The sequence below is a fragment of the Trachurus japonicus genome, chromosome 13, assembly GCF_045865225.1.
Source record: "Trachurus japonicus isolate A0001 chromosome 13, Traja_1.0".
Taxonomy (NCBI): Eukaryota; Metazoa; Chordata; class Actinopteri; order Carangiformes; family Carangidae; genus Trachurus; species Trachurus japonicus.
The window spans coordinates 20014325-20035825 of record NC_140919.1 but is presented as its reverse complement, the minus strand read 5'-3'; the positions used below and the strand labels follow the sequence as shown (position 1 = coordinate 20035825).

Below are 21501 nucleotides of genomic sequence, written 5' to 3'. Positions count from 1 at the left end.
TGAAACCGGAGTTGTTTTGGGTTGATGATGAGGTAAAGTTGGAATGGTTCTTCAGAAAAGAAGTCTTTACTATAGCAACTTTCATGAAAAGTGCTTGGTCAAAAAGAAGAGGTGAATTATTTATGTGAACTCCATGTGGTTTCTGTTTTTGTTTTTGTTTGGTTTTGTCTGTGCTCTGATTATTTTATTTAGTTTGGTGTCTGGATGTGATGATGATGTGTCTTGTAAGCCCTTATAGGCTGGGCGCCTTAATTGGTGCACGACACGTTAATAAATATAAATTCATTCATTCATTCATGCATTATGATGGAACAAGTAGCGAGAGGAGAGTTGCAGCTGACTGTTGGCAGATTAAAGCTGAAGCAGATTAAAGCTTTAATGAGAGCTCCTCAGCAGCTACCTTCACTTCAGATACATTCAGGTTTTTCTTCAGGTATAAATGTTCGGAAATGTAAAAAAACTGATAAATTACACGAGATCATTGATAACATCTCTCACTTATGGTCTTATAAATATAACATTTAATAAGCCTTTCGTGTGCTATTTCATATTCCATATTTCTATAACCAGGACTGCATAGAAACAAGTGCACATCTTCACACACACACACACACACACACACACATGCACACACTGTAGACACATACACACACACACTGTAGATAACATTTACATTTGAATTTCCTTTGATGTTGCTGTAACTCCCCCTCGGTTTCCCACAGAGCAGATCAATAATAAAAAAAAAGAAGCATGTTTAAATCACTCCATAAAGGGAATATTTGAAATTTGGGAAAAATGGAATTGCCTGCAGGCTGACTTTTTTTTTATGTAGTAACTATTTCATCCTGCTCTACTGTGATGTAATGAGTCTGCATGCCTGCTTGCGTGTGTGTGTGTTCACAGAAATACACAAATCTGTGCAAACTAGGAATATAGACTGTATTTTAAAGAAATAGAAATGAAACCCTGACAAGGCGTTGATCTTCTCTCATAGCTTAGCATCACTCCATAGTCTTCATCACATCAACATCAAACTTCTAACTACCTCATGAAATCTTCTTTGTCTGTCCTTCATACACCCTTCACACACACACTTCTTCCACCGCTCCTTGTAACATATTGTACACACACGTCATCGTCTCTCTCTCTCTCACACAGCAGTGATGAAGCAGTAACACACATTAATGTCACCATTACCTCCAGCACTTCTTCTTGATAATGTTCCCTAGAATGATTTCGGCCCTGCAAGGCAACATAAATGAAGTGGCGTCATTAAACTGCAGTTTGAATTTAGAAACATTTCCTCCACAATATCAACCCAGCAATTCATTGTCGTTAAATGAAAAACAAGCTTGGTGCATTAGGAAGATGGCAAAACTGGTTGTTGATGAAGTGCACTGAAAGGTCCATCCACCTGACCTGTCATATTAGATGTGTCTGGGTATTTTAGAGCAATTTTTCAATTTCTTACTTTTTTATTCATAGATGCAAACACATTCATGATGAACAGACCAACTGCTTTTTATGCATATACTAGGTATACTAACTCTTCAAGCTGAAAATGCATGTTTGGAGAAAAAAAAGCTCAAGTGGAGCCAGAGGTCTGCAGCTGATCACAGTGAAACATGAATTGGTTGTCATGAGCTCAAATGAACTGCACACAATCTGAGACGGTTGCATGACACCCACCTGCCGCCTGCGTAGACCTCAGCTGTGTCGAACAGGTTGACTCCACTCTCATATGCGATGGTCATTAGCTGCTCTGCAACCTGCCAACAGGTCACAGACACACAACGATAAACAGAAGGTCATTGATTCATTTCTTTTCTTAATTTGGCTGAAAACGTCAGTTTTTAGACACTAGTCATTTAGAGAATTGTAGCATCCTGGCGTATCAACATAAATATTAATGTGTTTACCAAAAACTGTTATGAAAATAGAAAAAAAGGTGGCACACCATCAAAGCAGCACAGCTTCATATTTTATTAAAATATCAGTGCTGCTGATGCAGTCCAGCCAGAGGCCCCTCTCACAGCATAAAGTATTGTTCAAGTAAAATATAACACAAGCAAGAAAGTGACCTGATTCAGGACAACAACTGACCACAGCAAAATAGAGAAGCCAAGTCTCAGTTTACCACAAGGGACCAGTGAATACAGCCACTGCCTCATTCATCATAGGTTGAGAAGCAAGTTTCTCTCTTTTCTTTTTTTTTGTTAGTTTTTATCAAATCTTTCTGCAGAATACACATAATTCATGCCATGCTCTGTTTTGTTCACTGTATACAACACTGTTTCGGTCTGATTATATTATTATGTGGAACGCAAAATATGTACAGAGCTGATACTCGGCATCAGGAGCTCTGATCTTGTCACTTCCCACAAGGGTACACCAAAGTCAGCACAACGGGGACCGAGGAGCGAGGATAATAACCTCTGCCCTGGAGGAACTCAGGAGCTCAGTGATGGAGGCTGGAGATGTGTCTTATGAAATGCTGTTTGAGCAGCAGTGCAGCGGGCGGGCCACAGCACAAAGTGAGTCTGAGTACTCCAAACATCTTGAAAAGCACTCTCTATAAAGAAATTGTATTGTTATCGTTATTTAAAAAAAAAAGGCTTAAACAACTCCCACTGTAAAAGATGTGGTAGATGCTGAACCCTGCACTGCAGCAACAACAGCAATGTATAGTACAGTACTGCGAGTCCTATCTGAATCTGCTGCAGCAGCTTGAGTCGTCTACTTGAACTAACACGCTCAAACAGAGCTTGTGTGGTTTTTACTGTAAGTCTGTTGAGATACTGGAGTCATAATAATTACCTTTGGAAAACCACATGACTTCATGATGTATAGTAGTAGCATCAACTCATTCCTCTTTAGACAATAAGCGCTTGTGCTTTATATATAAGTGTTTGAGAGCATGTCTGTGTATGTGTCAGTATTGTTCCATATTTTCTCCAAAGCAGTGACCGTAAATCATCAGACTGGGATTCAGTTTCCCCGTGTTGATTTTTATTCACGGGAACTCATCATTTCCCTGTGGAGTCTTGTGTGTTTGTGCGTACATGCGTGCATGAAATCTGTTTGTCTGGCTTTGTGTTTATGCCTGGCAGTGGATGGTGCAGTACGTAGGAGTGTGTCTTGGTGGCAGACAGCGAAGGTGTGTGTGAATGTTTGTTTTATTATTTGTTTCTCTGTTTTTGTTTTCTGGAATAATTAGAAAATCTCTTCTGAGAATCTGTCTCAACACAAGATATTGTGTAATTATACAATTATAATGAACTTTATTTTACTGGCACCTTCAAAAGACAGTGTTTTGTTTTAATAGAAGCAATTTGACTACTAATCATAGAACAGACAATAAAAAGTAGGCCTACACATAAGAATAATTTTGATGAATCAAATAACAGAATTCAAATGCAAATCACAAAATAAAATGGTTTAAGAGTGGTCTGCAATGTTTTTGCTCCCAAAAAGAGCTGCTGGTGTGTTGTCTTTGTCCTGTAGGTTATTGCAATAAATCAGAAAAACGCTCTTCTGCAGTGAAGTGATAAAAAAAAAAAACATATTGCTCTATAAGGATCTGGCTGCTGCATTCAGGTGAAGAGCAATGAGAGCAACCTTTGGCCTGTTTGCCAGCAAAAATTGTATTATTCTCTCTCAGTTACTGAAATGTTTTGGCAAAAGTTCTGTGTGATCTGAGGCAGGAGGACTGAATTCATTGTTGGGGACAACTGGTTTAGTTAGGCGTTTATATTTCAAAGTAAAGGACAGAGGCTCCTCCCGAGTCCCACTTCAGCCATTTAGACAAACAGAGCAGAATGAAAAATGGAGAGAGGGATGGATAATGGAGAGGTTAAAAAATGAGGGGTCAAATAAGGAGAGAAAGTGAACTGTGTGTTCTCTCTCTCTAACTGGTCTCTGCTGAGTGCAGATGGGAAACAATGTCTGTCACTACTGTTTGGGGCACTGGAGGGTGATTTTCAATAAAGCAAAGGAACAAAGAGGGTTTTTTTGGAAATAGACAGAGGAATAGAGAAGTTAGAGAGAAAGTGCTGGATGGAAGTTTAAAAAAAAAAAAAAACAGTTTTCCAAAACTTTTTGCAGGTTGGTAGGTGAAAAGCCGCTGACGACAGACAGAGATGAGCAGATAGTCTCAGACAGAGAGCAGAGAGGGCGATGGTGTCAGTTCTTAAATTCTGACTGATCAGACGTTTGGTGGCTGCTCATTCATGATAAATCTCATAAATTACTAAACAGCCAGTTGCTGTCAGCAGCAGGAGCTTATGCTGACATTCACAAGGTCAGAGAGTTTGTGTTTGGTGACTATGCATCGCTGCTTACTCAGATTTCTGACGACCACTGACTTCTGGCTGTTTTGGATGAACTGAATGTGACTGATGGCCTTCAGATAGCGGGGTGTTTTTGAAAGAGAGAGGAAAAAACAAAACTGGAGAAACAACACAAACACATACACACACGCGCCTCTACCTTTACCTACAGAAAAACACTGAGTCACTGTAAAGCTGCAGAAATGCCTGGGTGGCTGCGCTTCAGGCTTCTATCTTTGTGCTTTTTTTTTTTTTTTTGCTTTTTTGCTTTACTTTGTTTCGTCTCTGGGGCACAAAGCGTGCAGGAGAATTGGATTTCCATACATGGAGACAACAGACATATTGAGAAAAACCACTGTCTCTCTCACATCCCACATGCTATCCGCACAACCTCGAGATGATTTTATGACTGCTCTGCCTCCTCTCCACCACGCTCAATACATCAGACTTAACACTGACAAGAGACACTTCAAATTCACCGCATGATTTATGGATCCACTGTTGCCCTTTTTTTTTGAATGAGTAAGCAACGGTAACTTACATCCCACCTCCACTGTGAACTCTTTGTCTGGGAGAATGTTGCTATTCGGTGCAACTCTGATAAAACCAGAGTTTATGAGCTTTTAATGAGTTAGTACCAGGCATATTTATCATGTATTGATTCTTTAGAGCTTCATAGCTAATTTCGTTCAGTTAACAACCTCTTGTTGAAACATGCGTTATTTCAAATGGTGCATATTTACTAAAGGGTATCATAGGACTTGGTTGTATGCTGGAGCCTGTACAACCCTCACACAGATTTCATGTAGTAACTGTGTTTGTGTGTCAGAGTTGTTGTGTGTTTCTTAATGAGGGCAGGGACACTGAACACTGTTGAGGACATGCAGTATATTTAGAGTGCATTTGATAACAGTGACATTGAACACGAGGCATTTCAGGGCGGCAGAGGACTTTTTAACCCAACAGCAATGGCAGTGCCAACGCTGTTGGGGAATCATTTAAGGCTTCATATCCAGCAAGACACTTGTTATTGTCAATAGTTAAAAATGGCTGTCCCTGGCGACGGCCTGAAAATTTCATTCAAGACGGAGTCAACAAAAGAATATTTTGTTGACTTTCTGTGAGCCACATCGGCTCTAACAAATATTTCCCATGTGAATCTCAGCTGTGCTGCGGCAGAGCGGTGTGGTGGAGTGAAGAGCCTGAGTGGCACCAGTGACATTGAACTGGGGACATTCAGAATAATGGAGAGAAGAGGGGCGCTAAGCTTTGAGCGTACCATGTGAGCTGATGCCACTAAGCCCCTAAGGTAAGAAAAATAATACTGTTACATAAGCTTACTGTTTCTGTGTCCCCTGGGGTGAGCTCTGTTCTCTTAGTCTCCCTAAGTGTCACTATAAGTGTGTGCATATGTGTGTGTGGTGACCGAGACCCCAGCAGCAACATCACAGCATGTTAGAATTCAACAACACGAGTGTAAGAAGGGGACATACAGCATGTAAGTACGCATACGTGCACATAATGTGTTGACCCTCAGTCTGCCCCCTTTTCTCTCCTGTGTAGAATAAAATCTGAGTCAGTCTAAACAATTTGTATCATCACACCTAAAGTCTATGTGAGAGCTCCACTCCTACTTATTACAGCGTGAATACATCAGAGAAAGCCATACAAAGTTTTTCAGCCAACTGACTGTATCAAGGTTAAATGTGCTGCCACTCAGATGTCCTGCCATCACACCAGCAGTGCTGTCGGTTTAATGTGTCACTCTATGACCAGTTTGTTGAAGGTTGAAGTCACATGTAGTCGTGTGCTGCTACAAAACTTTGAACTGAAAAGTCCTTGTTTGTTGTTGTTGTTACCATGAGGCGTGTGGCTTTGTTTTGGTTCGTTAGTACAGTTTTCCAACAACAGAAAAGTAAGAAGCATTAAAACAAAACAAAAAAGTCCTGTGCAGAACATTTTTAATTAGTTCCACTTGTTTTTAGGGTGTCTCTCAGTGACTATACGGCACTTTTTTTGGCTCTTAAGTTAATGTGTTTAGAGGGAAGATAGGAAAAAGTGAGTAAAACTCCATCCTCTAATTAGGGAGACAAGTTCATATGCATTTAAAATAAAGGATGGATAATCCAGTAGTAGTAACACCTACACATTGATTTGTAATGGCTTGCAGTCAGAGCTCAAAGTATTTCCAGACTATATACAGCTGCTTATGAAAACATGATCCTTTGTGTGAGTTTGAAGCCAGATGTTTACAGGAGATCTTAATGAACTGCAGTTTTTCCTAATGTGTCATTGGGAGTTTACAGATAGTCTTTTGTGTTCAGTACCATATAGGTTGTTACAATATCAAACACTATTTAACATCAGGCATGACAGGTCTATTAGTTCACATTCAATATTCACTACCCAGATACAGTACGATAAAATCCATCAATAAAAAGCATCCGTCAACATTATATGAACAAGCAAGATAAAAGGAAAAATGTTTTGTACCTCGTCTGTTATCTGTCCTCCAAATGTCACCCATGTACCTGGAGGGAAAAGACAAGACACAGAGATTTAGGAAACATTTCTATCCCATCAGTCCTCTCTGTCACTGTGTCTCTGTTTGTGTGTGTGTGTGTGTGTGTGTGTGCATGTGTGTGCTTGACATCCTGAGGTAAATGGTACTAATCCCAGACTGTGACACCAGCCAAGGGAAGCTGTCAAGTTCCCAGGAGGAAAAAAAAAATCTGCCCTGTTCAAAGTAGCAGCTCAATGCTCAAGGATCACCTTGTGTGAGTGCCTGTTAGCGCTTCCTGTCTTCACTGGTGACTGTTTGTTTGTTGTGGTCATGCCTATTGGGAAGACCTTGCGTCCTCTGTCCTTATGTGCCTCTGTCCTGTGAGTGTGTGTGTGTGTGTGTGTATGTGCATGTGGATAATGAGTGTGCATGTGCGTGTGTGTGTGTACATCTGACTACATGCTTCTGATTGCCCTGCAAACAATGCTGATAAGCCAGACAAAGGCTAAGCCATCCCTACCAGAGGAGACACTAAATCCTCTGCACATTTCCTCACTGAATTATGCATGTAGCTTTGTTGTGGCAGAAAACACTTCCCATTCAGATTATGTCAAAACAGTTTTAGCTATCTCAAACTGTCCTGCTCTGCCAGACAGACAGACAGACAGACAGAGAGACAGAGAGAGAGAAAGAGAGAGGAGGTGGTGGGAAGGAGGACCTTTACATATATAAAAGAAATCTGGTGCAAGCCTTTAAATGCTGCATGAATAGTGTGCGTTTGTGTGTGTTGGGAGCAGCTCGAAAGTTGGGGCTGTCTGACAAGATATGAGGCAGTTTGTGTTTGGTAAAGTGTTGAGTTGAAATTTTTAAATTTGCAAGGGATAACCAGCTCTCACTTCTCAAAATTCCTTTTTGTCCTCAAACACGTCACTTTGGACTTCATCAATAAAACTATTTCAATGAGAACACTTTATCAACCACGTAAGAGATCCCATCGTCCTTTTTGTTTCGCCTCAATGAGCATTCACTTAGAATAGAGCAGAGGAACATTACGCAAACGCTCCAGCAGATTAAGTATTCCCTTTTTTGGGGGGTTATTTATTAATTCCCTTCAGGCCATCAGACTCTTCTCCTCTCCTTCCCCCTTTCTGCTTTCTGTTTTATCTTCCTGTTCAATCTTTTCTGTCTTTCTCTCACCAACCTAGTGCCCACAATTTCACACTGAATGAACCAACAATTTCTTTTTTTTACGTCCAACTCGCGCGACCTCCGCTCCCAGACTATCATAAAACAGCAGAGGTAAGGGGACAATGAAAAGTGAAAAGGCACTTAACCATCTGCTCATTGAGAATAACAGGATGTTATGATTCAGTAGATTTCATTATTCAATACACTGTCATACCATCAACTCCACTGAGGTTCACCTAACAAATGACAACCCACCATAAATTGGATGTGTTGGTGCATAATGATATTATCTTAATTTAATAAGAAGCAAAAAAGCTGCAGTTCTTTAGTCATTGGTGGGTGGAGATGGGGGTGGGGTGTACAGTATGCGTTGGTGTGGGTAAGTGCGTACATCCCTGTGAGTGTGTGCGTGTCCAATCACCTTTAAGCCGTGTCCAGCGTGGTGGAAATGTAATCACAGCTGACGATGTCCAGTCGCAGCTCTGAGCTTGGTCTGTGTGAGCAGGAGGCTCAGCATGGGATCAACACCCTGCAGAGCTCTAATGTCAAGGCCACTGCTCTTGTTCTGTAGGTTGCAATGTGTGATGGAAATTAAAGGCCCTGCCAACAACAACCTGCTCTTTGTTTTGTTTTTTTAGAAAATGTCCAGAAGTAGCTCTTGATGTTGCTATGCAACAATACTAAGTCTGATAACCTCATGATGCTTTTTCCTAAAGCTGAGAGGTGCTCAGGTCAATGCACACTAACATTCGTATTAATGGCACGTGTACAAAAGGTCCTTGTGTGACTACATACAAAGATAAAATGACTTTACTTCACATAATTCATCACTGCCTCTTTCTACACACCACTAGCACTTAACCTGACAGGTCAAGGCAAAGCTGATATGAACTCAAACTGTACAAGGAAGAACAGTTGGTGATTGGAAATAACAGGGGAACTGAGCGGGAGGACGATGAGACAGTGCTGTGGATTTGGCAAAGAGGTGTCATTTATTCTTTCATCTGAGCACCAGTCCTTTTAACCTGGATCTTGATATCTGAATCCATCTCTGTGCCTGGCAGTGTGATAGATGGAGCACATTTAGATGAAACATTTCTCTCTGGTGTCTCAGTTTAAGTGACCTCCTAACTCTCTTTCTCAGCACTTTCCAGCCCGTCTGCCTACAGATAGAAAGGCTGACTCATTTTTTTGTATTTATTTTCAACTCCAATAAAAACACACACACACACACACACACACACAGTACATTTCTGAACTACCTATGGTTGCAGTAAAGTATAGTTTTATCAGGAAAAGACACAAACATCTAAATTGTGCCGCACCATCTTCCAACAGAAACATTTTTCAAACAATTGAAGGACCTCTGTTTGACAAGTGGAGAGATAAAGAAAGCTCCCTGCATGGCTGAAAATCCAAGCAAGGACATTTTAGTTACAGTGTTCAAGCAGCAAGATTCCCAAACTGTTCTTTTTTCTTTTCAAAGCACTGGAGCAATTTACATTGTCATGTTCTGCAAAGGAACTAGGATGATGTGTGTCATTGCTCTTTGTGTACTTTTGCTTTTCCCAGGTTGTGAGTGTTTAAGCTTGAAGAGCATGTGGCACCTTTTATTTGTGGAGAGCCCACAAACACAAAGATACACTTTCTTACCCTCACTCTCTCTCACACACACACCATCCTTTATTCCTATTTCCAGTCGTGTTGTATGCCCTTGTCTCCTGTTCTGCCTCTTCAAGTTCTATTGATTTCAGTTCTACTTGGATCCGCTTTGTCTCCTGTTTTGTCTACACTTTAAGCTGCTGCAGACCTGCTGGCAGGGGGCGGCAGAAACATCTAATAGTCCAACATAGGACAAAAATAATGTTCCTGAAATTGTGGCCTTAAGAATGATGGCGCTTTGTATCACTTCAGATTTTACAGGTGCTTGTTCTGTCATAAACATTTCTACTGTAAAATGATCAACATCATAATCAAACACACTTTGCTGTGATATAGTACAGTATATGGTATTAATAGGGGTTCAACTGTATAGCTAATAGAGGTTGGATGTTGGAAGATGAGTTTTTCTTTCAGCGGCAGAGGAGAGGGGGAGTATCCTTGATCGTGTAAATAATATACAACTTGAACTTTTGCTTTATTGAGGGTAAAAGAGCAGACAGTGAGTAAAGAGAAACATTAATGCAGCTCTCTGATCTCCCTAGTCCTGTGAATATACAGTATGTAATGGCTATTAGGATGCTGAACCACGCAGTTGTAGACTTTAAAGGATGGGGGCAAAGTAAAAGACAGAGTAGAAAACAGATAAGAGCAAAGCAAAAGCAGCAGAGAGAGTCTGCACTATCCACCCGACCGCCTTCTTCTGTTACACAGCAGGGCTGCAGGAATCTCTGAGAGAAACCACCTCAAGAATTCATCAATCAATTGTGCTGCATCAGCATAGCAAGCACTCCGGAAAAAATATGGACCTGGACAGAGTGTGGCACGAGTGAGTGGACGCGGATAAGAGTTATGGCTTCAGACAGATAACGCTGATCATGAATTTCTGCATCGGCTTCTTTTTCTGTTTCGTCAGCCAATTAAATTGGGTTTGCACACGCAAACACACGCAGACTTTGGGCCAATTACGACCTGCACAGCGAAGCCACTGCAGACCTCCCTGGGGTCACACTGCTGGCTGTTTGCGGTGAATGAAGGGGTAGTGAATTATCTGCAGGAGTAGGCTGCCTGCACTGAGAGGCCATGATGGATTCACTAATCACTTCACTTATCAATTAATCCGCACTCCATGACTCTCTCAGGATAATGTTTAAAAAAATTAAAAAATCTATTCAGCTTCAATTAACTGTGAAAGGGGTTTTCACGTTGTAAACAGAGAGTGGCGTTACACAGTATGTGGCAGGTTCAGATGGATGTAAATTGAATTGATATTAAATTGTGCTCTGCTTGAATGTGAAATGAGCTTTTGTATTGTTAGTGGAATGGAAGTAAGTGACAGCAAATTGATTTCCAGACTGTGAATTTTAACAAGAGAGGGATGATGTGACAGGTGCCTCAGTCTGAGGAGAGGCTACAGTGCTACCTTTATAATTCTGTGTGACTGTACAAAGCTGCTGTGCGGTAAATAAATATTTTATTTGTTTTATACGCATATGCAAATTATGAAATTGTCTCCTTTTGGATTTCTATATTCTATAACCTGTTGAACCAATATGACAAATTGTGTGTGTGTGGGTGTGTGAGCCTCTTAATCTTTCCTCAGCACGCTGTGAACCTCTATCCTCTTTTGACCATAACAAGCTTCTCCTACCAGCAGCTGGGGCCCAGGAGAACAATACGCACAAGGACAGAGGGAACAGAAAGAAAAGAGAAGCATCAGGAGAGGGGTGAAGCTCAGTTAGGAGGAAAGACATGAGAAAAGGTGAGTGCAGAACAACAATAACAAAAAAACTAATAAATGAAAGAGATACAAGAAGGAATTTATTTCCCTAGAAATAAGCCCCAAAATGTTTTATTATTTTTCAGTGCTTACAGAGAAGAGGAAGAGGAAAGAGTGGCTCTGAAAGACAGAGACAGGCAAAGTCTCATCCTTCGTCCTTATTTTCCCCTTTTCTCATCTCATCACCACTCCCTTCGTCCTGTATACTCTGTCCCTGGGATAATGGTGAGTGTTGAATGTTAATTTGTCTGTACAGAAACTCTCCATGAGTACAAACAGTAAATGAGCCCAACAGGGCAGCTTTGGTAAAAAAAAAAACAGTCTGCTGAATATTTAATTAATAGTCTTATTAATTCCTCTGCCACACACACATTTAAAATGTATGCATGAGTAGTGGCGCTGAATGCGGGTGAATAAATGCAGCTCACTAGAAAAAGATTTTGTGTGATGAACATAATTAGACCAGAATCTGATCTTCTCAAACTTAAATTTCAAATCCAAATTTGCATAAAGTTATAATAATATTATAATAAGAAAAAGCTTTGTATTTGAAATGAAATGTAGACTTAACTGGTAATTCATTATGATGGAGCTGAAATCTGTATCAACTGACCAAGTTAAATGGAAATCCTATCAAACACATTAAAATGATGATGGGTCACTTCTGACTTTCTCTATACGAGACCTTTTCAAACTTTTTGAAAATTAAATGTGCAGCCCCAGCAGACTGAATTTAATAGAAATCTGTCCTGGCAAAGGAAATTGAAATGGATCTAAATTACATAACAGAAGAAAAGAGACTATTAATATTACTATGATTCAATTTAAGATTATAAAATAATGTATCTTCCTATGCATCCATACAAGTGATTTGAAATCACGTATTACACTTTTCCTGCTTTGCTTCGAGTTTGAAATGCCACAGCGTTCATCTATTGCTTTCCCTGTAGCTTCAGATAGAAACATTTGCTGCCCAGGCACTCTATGTCAAGGTCGATCTCATACTTTATTGTTACATAACGTTTGGATATTTCATGTAAAACACATCCTGGTTTTCAGCTAGTTTCAAAGTCTTAAAAGCAGCCTTGGGTCCTGAGTCACAGTGCAGCCGTAGTTCAGTGAGCAAAGATACAGTAATACCATTTGATACAACATTTTTTTTCACAAACAACAACTACAGCGTCTAATGTTTTGAAGCAGAACCCAAACTACCTTACAGCTTGAGAAGCGGCCTAAATCTCAGGATTAGTGGCTGCATTCTGCGAGTTGCCTTGTGTGAAGTGTGAGAACAGGCTGCTGTGGGAATTCTGAGAAGCTGAAAAGAAAAAGTGAATTTCTGTGAAAAAGGGGTCTGCAACTGATTAAACCATTATGTAAATGAAGCCGGTGCTGGTGAGAGAGACAGTATTTCTCGAGGGGCATCATCATGCAGTTGCAGCTTGGCTCTTTAAAGCGCGTGACTCCTGCGTCAGTTACATCTCCTCCTGGCTGTGGATCACACAAACCAGCCATGAATGGAAACATATGATGGAATCACACTTTAACTTGACCAAATGTTGAGTTTTATTCATTTTCAGTCCACTGCACTGTTAATCAGGAGTGTACACTGATTTTTTGTTGTTTGTGGTGGAACTGTGAGCCTATCTGCACATATGCCACACAAACACACATACATACGCGCTATAGTCTCATCATCCATCTTGGCACTATTCCTTCAAGTTAAACAGTGAAACACCGTTTAGCTTCCTGCTCTTGGCCCTCTCTCTTCCTTCTCTCCCCTGCCAGCATCATGTCCGCCCTGGGCGCAGCATGTGGCAGGCAGCTGGCATTATGTTGACCTTTTCTGCACCGTGCAACTCAGCCAGTCTGAGTCAGACCTCTCAGTCTACCACAAACCACCCGGGGCAGCAGCGCTCAGAGGCAGGCTGCGAGCCAAACATTTACACCCTGAAAAACAAAAGTCTACATGGCACCAGAAAGCCTCACTGGACGTAATCTACAACTGACACCGAGGAAAATCCTTTTGGTTCATCGTCAGTGTCCTTGTTATTCAGCTATACAGTTAAAGCAAGCTTTGTTGTCACTTATAATGAAAAGGTCTCGTGTGTCTTGACACATGCACACCGGCACGACTCTGTTTTAACACTGAAAAAGTTAATGCTGCCAAACACCACAAAATAGTATAATCTAAATCAATCTTGTATGAAAATTTCAAAATAAAAGTCAGAGAGTGATGGCTCCTTTTTTCATCTTTACCAGTCTGCTTTGAGTAACAACTGTTTTATCCATAAAAAAATTTAAAATGTGCAGGATGTTTTACATTTGGCTTCAAAACTATCATGCTCATGCTAAATCTTCCATATTCATGATATGTAGAAACACTGCACTTCATTCTGTGTCTCACTGTAAATGTGGTGAGTTTAGCCTGAACCTGGTGAAGGATACAGCAGGATGTTTCAAATGGTTAAACCCCATGCAAGAAAGATTCCTTCATATGAAAGCAACAAGAGCTCCTCAGTCAATAGGAGAAAAGCTTATTCAGCAAAAGCATTTCTTAGACACCACTCTGGGATTTGTGAAAGTTTGAAGGAGAAGCACAGGTGTCACTGAAAAGTGTTGATAAAGATTCAACTGGAGTTTAAACCAGGACCAAAAACGACACCAGAAGTGGAGAGCTGCAAACCGTGCAGGATAAGTCTCCTCTAACGCTGCTGACAAAATAAAAAAAAACCTCACTCTTAAAAACCAGGGCTGAAGCATCCTCTGTGGGTGACGCTGGTCCGAGTCAGCCCGTCTAAGCTCAGTATAAAGCTCATGTCCCAATGAGCGCCAGAAGTTTTGATCCGATTTCTGGAGGCTGAGCTGCAGCCTGAAGGGCTTCCTCTGAGCAGAGATAACAGTGAGAACGGTGTTTTATCTAATCCTGACCATCCTGCAGGTCTGATAGTGAATAACGCTACCTCTGGACATGCTGTACTTTTGGCTGTACTATTATCTCCCCGGATGATAAAAACACATCTTTTACTGTTTTCACAGGATCAAATCTCATCAATATGAAAACTATGCTGGCTGATGATACCTGCTTTGCATCTGTGGGCCCCAAAAAGTTTTTGTTTGTTTGTTTGAGCCAAACTACTGCATTTAACATTTATTATGTTATGTTAATGTATTCAAGTTCCAATGATGCTGAGCGATGTTTTGCTTTACAACACACTCTAATTTCCCTTTCTAAAATCTCAGTGAGATTTCACGGCTGTGTGTGGACTCTTGAAAAGATATATAACTTATAGTATTAGAAGGTAGGGACTATAATTATATAATTGGAATGTCATGCACAGTTTCAGTGCGTTTTCCACCAGAAATTGAACATGAAAACTAATAAATATTTTAATTTCAGTGAAACCCAGTTGCTGATGATTTACATTTTCCCTGAAACTTCAAGAACCGGATTCATGTATGAATATGGAAATCATACATACATTAACCATGTATTTTATATGGTATACAGTATATGCATTTGGTTGGTAGCTGGCAGCTTTACCTTAATTTAATGTTTGTGTTTTTTGTGATGTCATCTTGACATGTCACCATTATTATCCCTCCCTGACAACTGCCCAGTAATTTACTAATTTTAAAATGTATCTTCTGTTTACTTTATCAGTCTCTATCATCTTACATGTCTGTGTGAAATCTAGTTTCTACTGCATCATATTTGCCCAAATGTGTTTGTGTGTCTCATGTCCAGGAGTTCTCCTAGTAACAGAGCCAGGGAGCGCTGGGCTAGTTTTTTTTTTTTGTGGACACACAGTCCTCTGTTGTTGTTTGAGAGCTCTTCAGGTTGGCAGAAATAGGTATGCTGGCTATGGGCTATGGGATGTGTGTGTGAGTGCGACTGTGCGTGCGTGTGTGTGTGTGTGTGTGTGTGTGTGTGTGTGTGTGTGTGTGTGTGTGGTGTCTTCTTCCCACTCTCATGCTAAATATTGAAGCTGAGTTGGGGGTGGGTTTGACTCTGGTACAAGAAGTGAAGAACTTTTACCAGCAACCCACAGTAGTACGGCCATAAACACACACACACACACACACACACACACACACACACGGACACACAGAGATCTATTATATCAGTGTGAATGCTGGAAATGTCTGTGTTTGTGTGACAGTTTGAATCAGGATGTAGGGAATGAACCACAGTAGTTTCGTTAGTGTAATAATGAAACAGGAGGGTCTCAGTTTCCTAATTAAAGCAGAAGTAAGCGATATTTTTGTGTTAATATAGGTCTTAAATAGTTATATCTTCCGACAGCAATCACTTACATAGAGTGTTTGGACCGAAACACGGGTCTGTCAGTCACTCTGCTCTGCTCTGAGCCGAGGAGAAAACTTTTCTCGTAACCTACAATTTTTATCCAATGAGGAGAGAGAACGGCATGAAGGGCTGTGTGTGCAGCCAAGGGATGCGCCTGAATGTGGTGACGTAGGGACGAGGACTGTTATGGTGCGTTCAAGGCAACTCGTAACTCGTGTTTTTCCGACCTGTGAAGTTGTACCAGTTCGATCTGGTACGAGTTCACGGGTCAGAAGTTACGAGTCGCCGTTATAGTGCACTTTCACAGGTAAAACAGGTCGGAAAAACACAAGTGGGTTGCCTGGAACGCTACAAAGTCATAAATTGTGACTTGAAGCTGTAATTTACGGTTTCAAAAGCCTGCCTGGAACGCAGCATTACCCAAAACGACCGGATCACTTACTTCTGCTTTAAGTGCATAAATGACTTAACATCATCTAACACATGCGCTCCAGAACAACAGATAGTTAATGCAATGTGAGTTGTGAAGCAGAGAGTGCAGGCTACTCACCCAGGCCTAAGCAAGATACTCTGAGTCCTGACTTTCCCAGATTCCTAAAAACAAAGAAAAAAAGGAATTAGAAAACGACACAAATATTCAACCAGATAACGGCATGACCAACCAACCATCTCTACTTAAGCAGATCAGTACTGATGATTCTGTAAAATCCTGGATTTGTGTTTGGTGACATATAGACAGCATCAAAGGAATAAATATCAGCCATAACGAACTCTGACTTAATCCCATTAAAAGATTTATTTTAATGAACATTTTTTTGTCTCTGGCAGAGGAAGAACTGTATGTATGTGCCATGGCGTCAAGAAGACAGACAAGTGAATAACAAGCAGGCCTTTCATTTTTACAAGAGGATACGGCTGTGCCTGTGATACAATCGAATGACAGCTTGACAGCACTTCTGTCTGCCTGATCTCTGATCTGCATGAGAAAAGAAAATTGAATTTCACTCTCCCAGAGCTTCAGGTATATGTGCTCTGACAGTACACTGTCAGCCCTCCACCATGTTCAGACAAGTGTGTGTGCATGTACATGTGTGGTTATCTGTTCTTTAACAACACTTTCCAGGCAGGAGGGAGGAGAAAAACAATTAAGCATCAGTGAGAGGACGATGCAGGGAGAAACAAGATGAAAATGTAGAGAAAGGTCGGCCCCGGTTCGTGTCCCGCGTCGGGCGCCATTTGCTGCATGTCATCCCCCCTCTCTCTGCCTCCCCATTTCCTGTCTGTCTCAACTGTACTATCTATAAAGGCATAAAAGCCCAAAAAATATACTTTAAAAAAAAAGAAAATGTAGAGAAAGAAAAAAATCAACACACTGATTGGCTAAAATGGAAAATACGAGTTTAATCTAATACCTCACATTCAAAAATGGGGAAGTTAGTGAAAGAGAGAAAGACAACATTTGGAAAGATGAAGAGAACATGCATTTGAGTGAGTGAGTGTGTGTGTGTGTGTTTGTAGTACAGATATCGAGAGCATCTCATTAGCTTGCCAATAGCCCCATTAGCAGTGTCATTAACACCACACACACCCCCTACCACAAATTGGCCTTTCTCTTGTGTGTAGATCATAGAGTATGCACAGTAATAATCCTGTTTTTCCGCTGCTGTCTTTGCATCCTCATTAACCCACTAAAACCAAGGACATGCTGACTACAGACCTCAGTGCAACTTTGCCCACTGTAGCTCAGGAACCCATTTTTAATGAATGAATAATAATGGTGACTATAATTAATATTTTATTGTGCCATTCACATGCTATTTTAATCCACAAAATCGGCTGCAAACACAACGCTGATATGCAGTAAACTTACAAAGTTGATATAGCGACAGAGTCTGTGAATGTCTGATCTTTCATTTGTTTTCACCTGATGAACTTTGATTCAATATTCACCCAGGAATATTTATTTTGTGTACAGCTGTCGACTGTAAAACTAAAACATTGAGGTGAGATATACAAAAAGCTTTATTGACCTTATCTGTGGAGTTCTCACTTTGACTTTAACTAGTTTCACTGTTTATATAAAAACATCTATTCCAACTCTGTCACACAGGCAAAAAATTGCTTTAACAGGCTGCATTACCATTTTCTCCGTATAGCACTTCGGTCAGAGTGTAGGCTGCACAAAAATAATAAATAAAAAAATACTGCAATTATTTGGTAGATACTGTGAGATGTGCATTTGCATTGCATTTTCCCCCTGAAATTTAAACATGATGAGATCACATGTTGGGTCTTACGTCTGGAGAATGATTTGTTGCCTGGGGTGTTTTCATCTCCACAATGCTTCAGGTGTTAATCATGTCCAACAATGTTGCAGCACAATGTATTTTTATGAAGAAAAGCAGCCCCTATGATTAGGATATTATACTTAGATTGCAATGTCAATTATATTTTGATTAAAATGTGCAGCCTTGATATGTATTGGTTTAAAATATGTTCTCTAAATGTATTCTCTTGATAACAATTGCACAGTAAAGGTTGTTTTCTCTGGTTGTTCCTACACTATAGGTAGATTGCCCCTTGCCAAACTTTGAGGAACTGTTATTGTCCCGTCGTGTCTGCTTCCTGTAAAAGTATCCAGTAGACTAATGATGCTCCACGGGGGACACGGACGGACGGACACACACACACACACTGGTTTAAAGATACTTGAGAGTTTTGAGCAGGTGCAAAGCTAAAAACCTCTGCTCCAGTTTATGGGCTTGTAGGCAGTAGGTAGGTGGCACAGTTTATCATTTGTTACCTCAGCACTTTTCTACTTGCTCTGGAACCTTATTTAGGTAAGTACTTCAGGAATTCAACTCAAATAAAAACCCACCTCATCACTGTTTTAGAAACTTGCCATCTTTATCACACCTATGAGCTTCACCCTGTGCACACACACACCTTGAATAAAAACTGCTGAGATTTACCAACATCCCAGTTCAGCAGTTCAGGTAAGTATGGCTCATAAAACAAAAGCAGAAATGTATATTTTTAAAAGCTGATATGTAATGCAGCTCTGAACTTAAGATCATTATATTTTTAGCCTTTTGGTGAATGCAACGTATAAGAATGGAAATGCACAGATAAAGTTTTCAAATCTTTATTATGGAGTGGAGAAATTTGAATTTTATAATGATGTTTTCAGTGTTTGTGTGGCCTCATTAAAAGTATCAGCTGTACAGGCTTGGTGTTGTTTATTGATTGAAGAGGACATTTTTCACAGCTGTCATCGATACTTCATTTTCGCTCACCTGTCAAAACTACTTAAGTTATTCATTATCGACATGAGGTGACCTCTGTCTCCTCCCGTATCAGAAAAGTTAATTGGGCATAAAAATCAAGCCACCATAAATCGGTTTCAGATGATGCATTAGGTTCTATGTAAACTATCAGATATGCACAAAGGGTGTTGAATCTTCTGGACAAAATGCTCTTGAACAAAGTCAAAGGGTTATTTTTGCTCTGCTAAAAAGTTGGTTTAGGCGTTATTTTAAATTTCCTGGACGCTACAGTTTCAGTGTTGCATTTCCACGTTTTTCTCTTTTAGTCTCAGAATTATCCAAGTGGGTTAAAAAACTCACTGTTTCGCTATATTTCATTCTCCAGTCCTCTGAATGACCCTGAGGATGAATGAGAGGGTTAAAAAGGATGAATAAAATCTATGTGAAGTAGCTCCTCTTGCCTGAGAAAGAGATGAGGATATTTTTGAAAGAGCAAAAGTTTAGGCCTGCCGACACTCTGGGCAATTTTTTGAATTTAGGTCATGCAGACTACAGATGCTGAGTCAGGCAGTGGATGCCCCCGCCGGCGATTAATGATGATGTCGCTGTTTCCGAGCCACGACCATGAATGATGACGATACAGGTGCACTCTATTTCAGGTCTAAAGAGAGAAGCTTGGCTGGAGCCGGAGCACAGACAGATCACCCAACAGGGCACAAAAAAAAACTGCAGACCATCCATTTAGACGGAGCACTTTTGCTGCAGAGTTATGTCTGATGAAGTAGGTTTCATTGCCAAAGTTGTTGCACATAGCCTTTACACAAAGTACTGTAGTTTTATGTGCCACAACTTTGGCAGGGAAAACTGGATTCATTCTGGCCTGACAGACGGCCCCACACAAGACTCACAGACCTGCTTTCTCCTCCTAAAACAAACTTTAAAGAGCAAATTCACATAACTTGTCATTGAAGCTGTAAACTTAAACACACTGTTTATTATGTAAGAAAAAAAGTGCGCTAGATAGAAGCTGAAGTTTTCTCTTCAGAAGGGCTGGACATTTATAGCTCCCTAAAATTTCTCTCTTTTTTTCCCCCTCTCATGTTGATTTATCTAAGGAACAAATAACTCAGATCAGCTTGGTTGGCGTGGTTACTGCTGAGCCTACACAATAAGTCGCTTCATTCGACTTTCCGAGGGGCAGATTGCGAGAATGATGGCAGTGAAGGAGATAATAGAAGAGACAGAGAGAATGATGCAGAGAAGAAGAAAATAGAATTTCCCCACTTGGGAGATGGAGTGAGAAAGTGATCTTCTCCCTAATTTAAACGCCTTTCAAATAACTCATCGTAGATATGCAAACACTTATAGCCATGCACATATATAAATATTTATATACTGTGTATATATATATATATATATATATACCCGTATAAACGAGCCCCCACCACTAAACACACACTCAGGCTAATCCAGCTGTCCTTGCCCATCAAATATTTATTGAAATATGAACCCCCCCTCCTCATAGCCGCTTCTCCGAACACATCTACCATAACAAGCCTTCTCCATCAATGAGGCTATTCATCTCCACTTAAACATGTCTTCATTTGCCTGATGATGGACAGTAATGACTTTCTCCAATACCCCCGGCACTACGGCAATATTATCCTCTATCCTCATCTGCCAAAACACCAACAGCCGTCACCACAGATCTGTCACTGATTCGCCTATTACTACCTCCACTTCAGTCGAGGAGGGAGCTGCTCGGTATTGAAAGAGGGGAAAAACACACACACACTTACAGTATGCATATATAGATTATACGTCTGCATGTGAAATGAGATTAGTTTTCACAGGACAGTTGGGTGTAATTGGCCAGGAAGCACTGAGTTGATGCTTTAAATGCAGCAAAAGGCTTAAATGTTGAGAGCTGAGGTGAGAAATTGCCTTGTTTTTTTTTGCCTGTGTATCAGTTGTTTGTCAATTAAGACATTTTTACAGACCGTGACTGTTGAATTTATGCCTCAATTTATGTTCATTTCCACTGCTAGACTTGTTTACTTTAAAGTTGTGCATATATTTCACAGCAAGATGGTTACATACCAGTTTTTAAAATTTTCCACACCAGGAAACTTATCTCTGTCTCTATTTTATGTGTTTTTATCTTTCTTTGCAACTGTGAAACACTTAGCAGACGCTAAGCAGACGGTCCACTCCATCACGTGTGTTTGTCCTTGTTTAAACCCGAAAAAAAGAAAACAATCAAACCCCAGACGCTATTTTGGCAAGAGCAAACATCAACAACGAATATGTGACAACTTGGCTGCCCTTGTAAATAGTTTTATTTCTGGGAGTGCTTTTCCTTTACTGATTTCGTGGCTGCCTTCCACAGGGATTGGTTTCCCTTTTGCGGACGATTTGAAAATGAGAACTGAATTGCTGTTTTACACCGAAGGAAAAACAGATACGAGTCA

At 40.4% G+C, this 21501-nt stretch overlaps 1 protein-coding gene across 3 annotated transcripts in view; it reads right to left on the bottom strand.

Moving 5' to 3' along the window:
• The window catches only part of kcnab1a (potassium voltage-gated channel subfamily A regulatory beta subunit 1a), a 101520-nt gene that overhangs the window by 11840 nt on the left and 68179 nt on the right, over positions 1–21501 (bottom strand). For all 3 annotated transcript variants that reach the window (XM_085795304.1, XM_085795303.1, XM_085795305.1), the window contains exons 2-5: positions 16315–16358; positions 6822–6859; positions 1690–1769; positions 1198–1242 (exon numbers count right to left, since the gene is read on the bottom strand). In XM_085795304.1, the coding sequence (XP_085651430.1) occupies positions 1198–1242; positions 1690–1769; positions 6822–6859; positions 16315–16358 (207 nt within the window). The remainder of the gene's footprint in view (positions 1–1197; positions 1243–1689; positions 1770–6821; positions 6860–16314; positions 16359–21501) is intronic.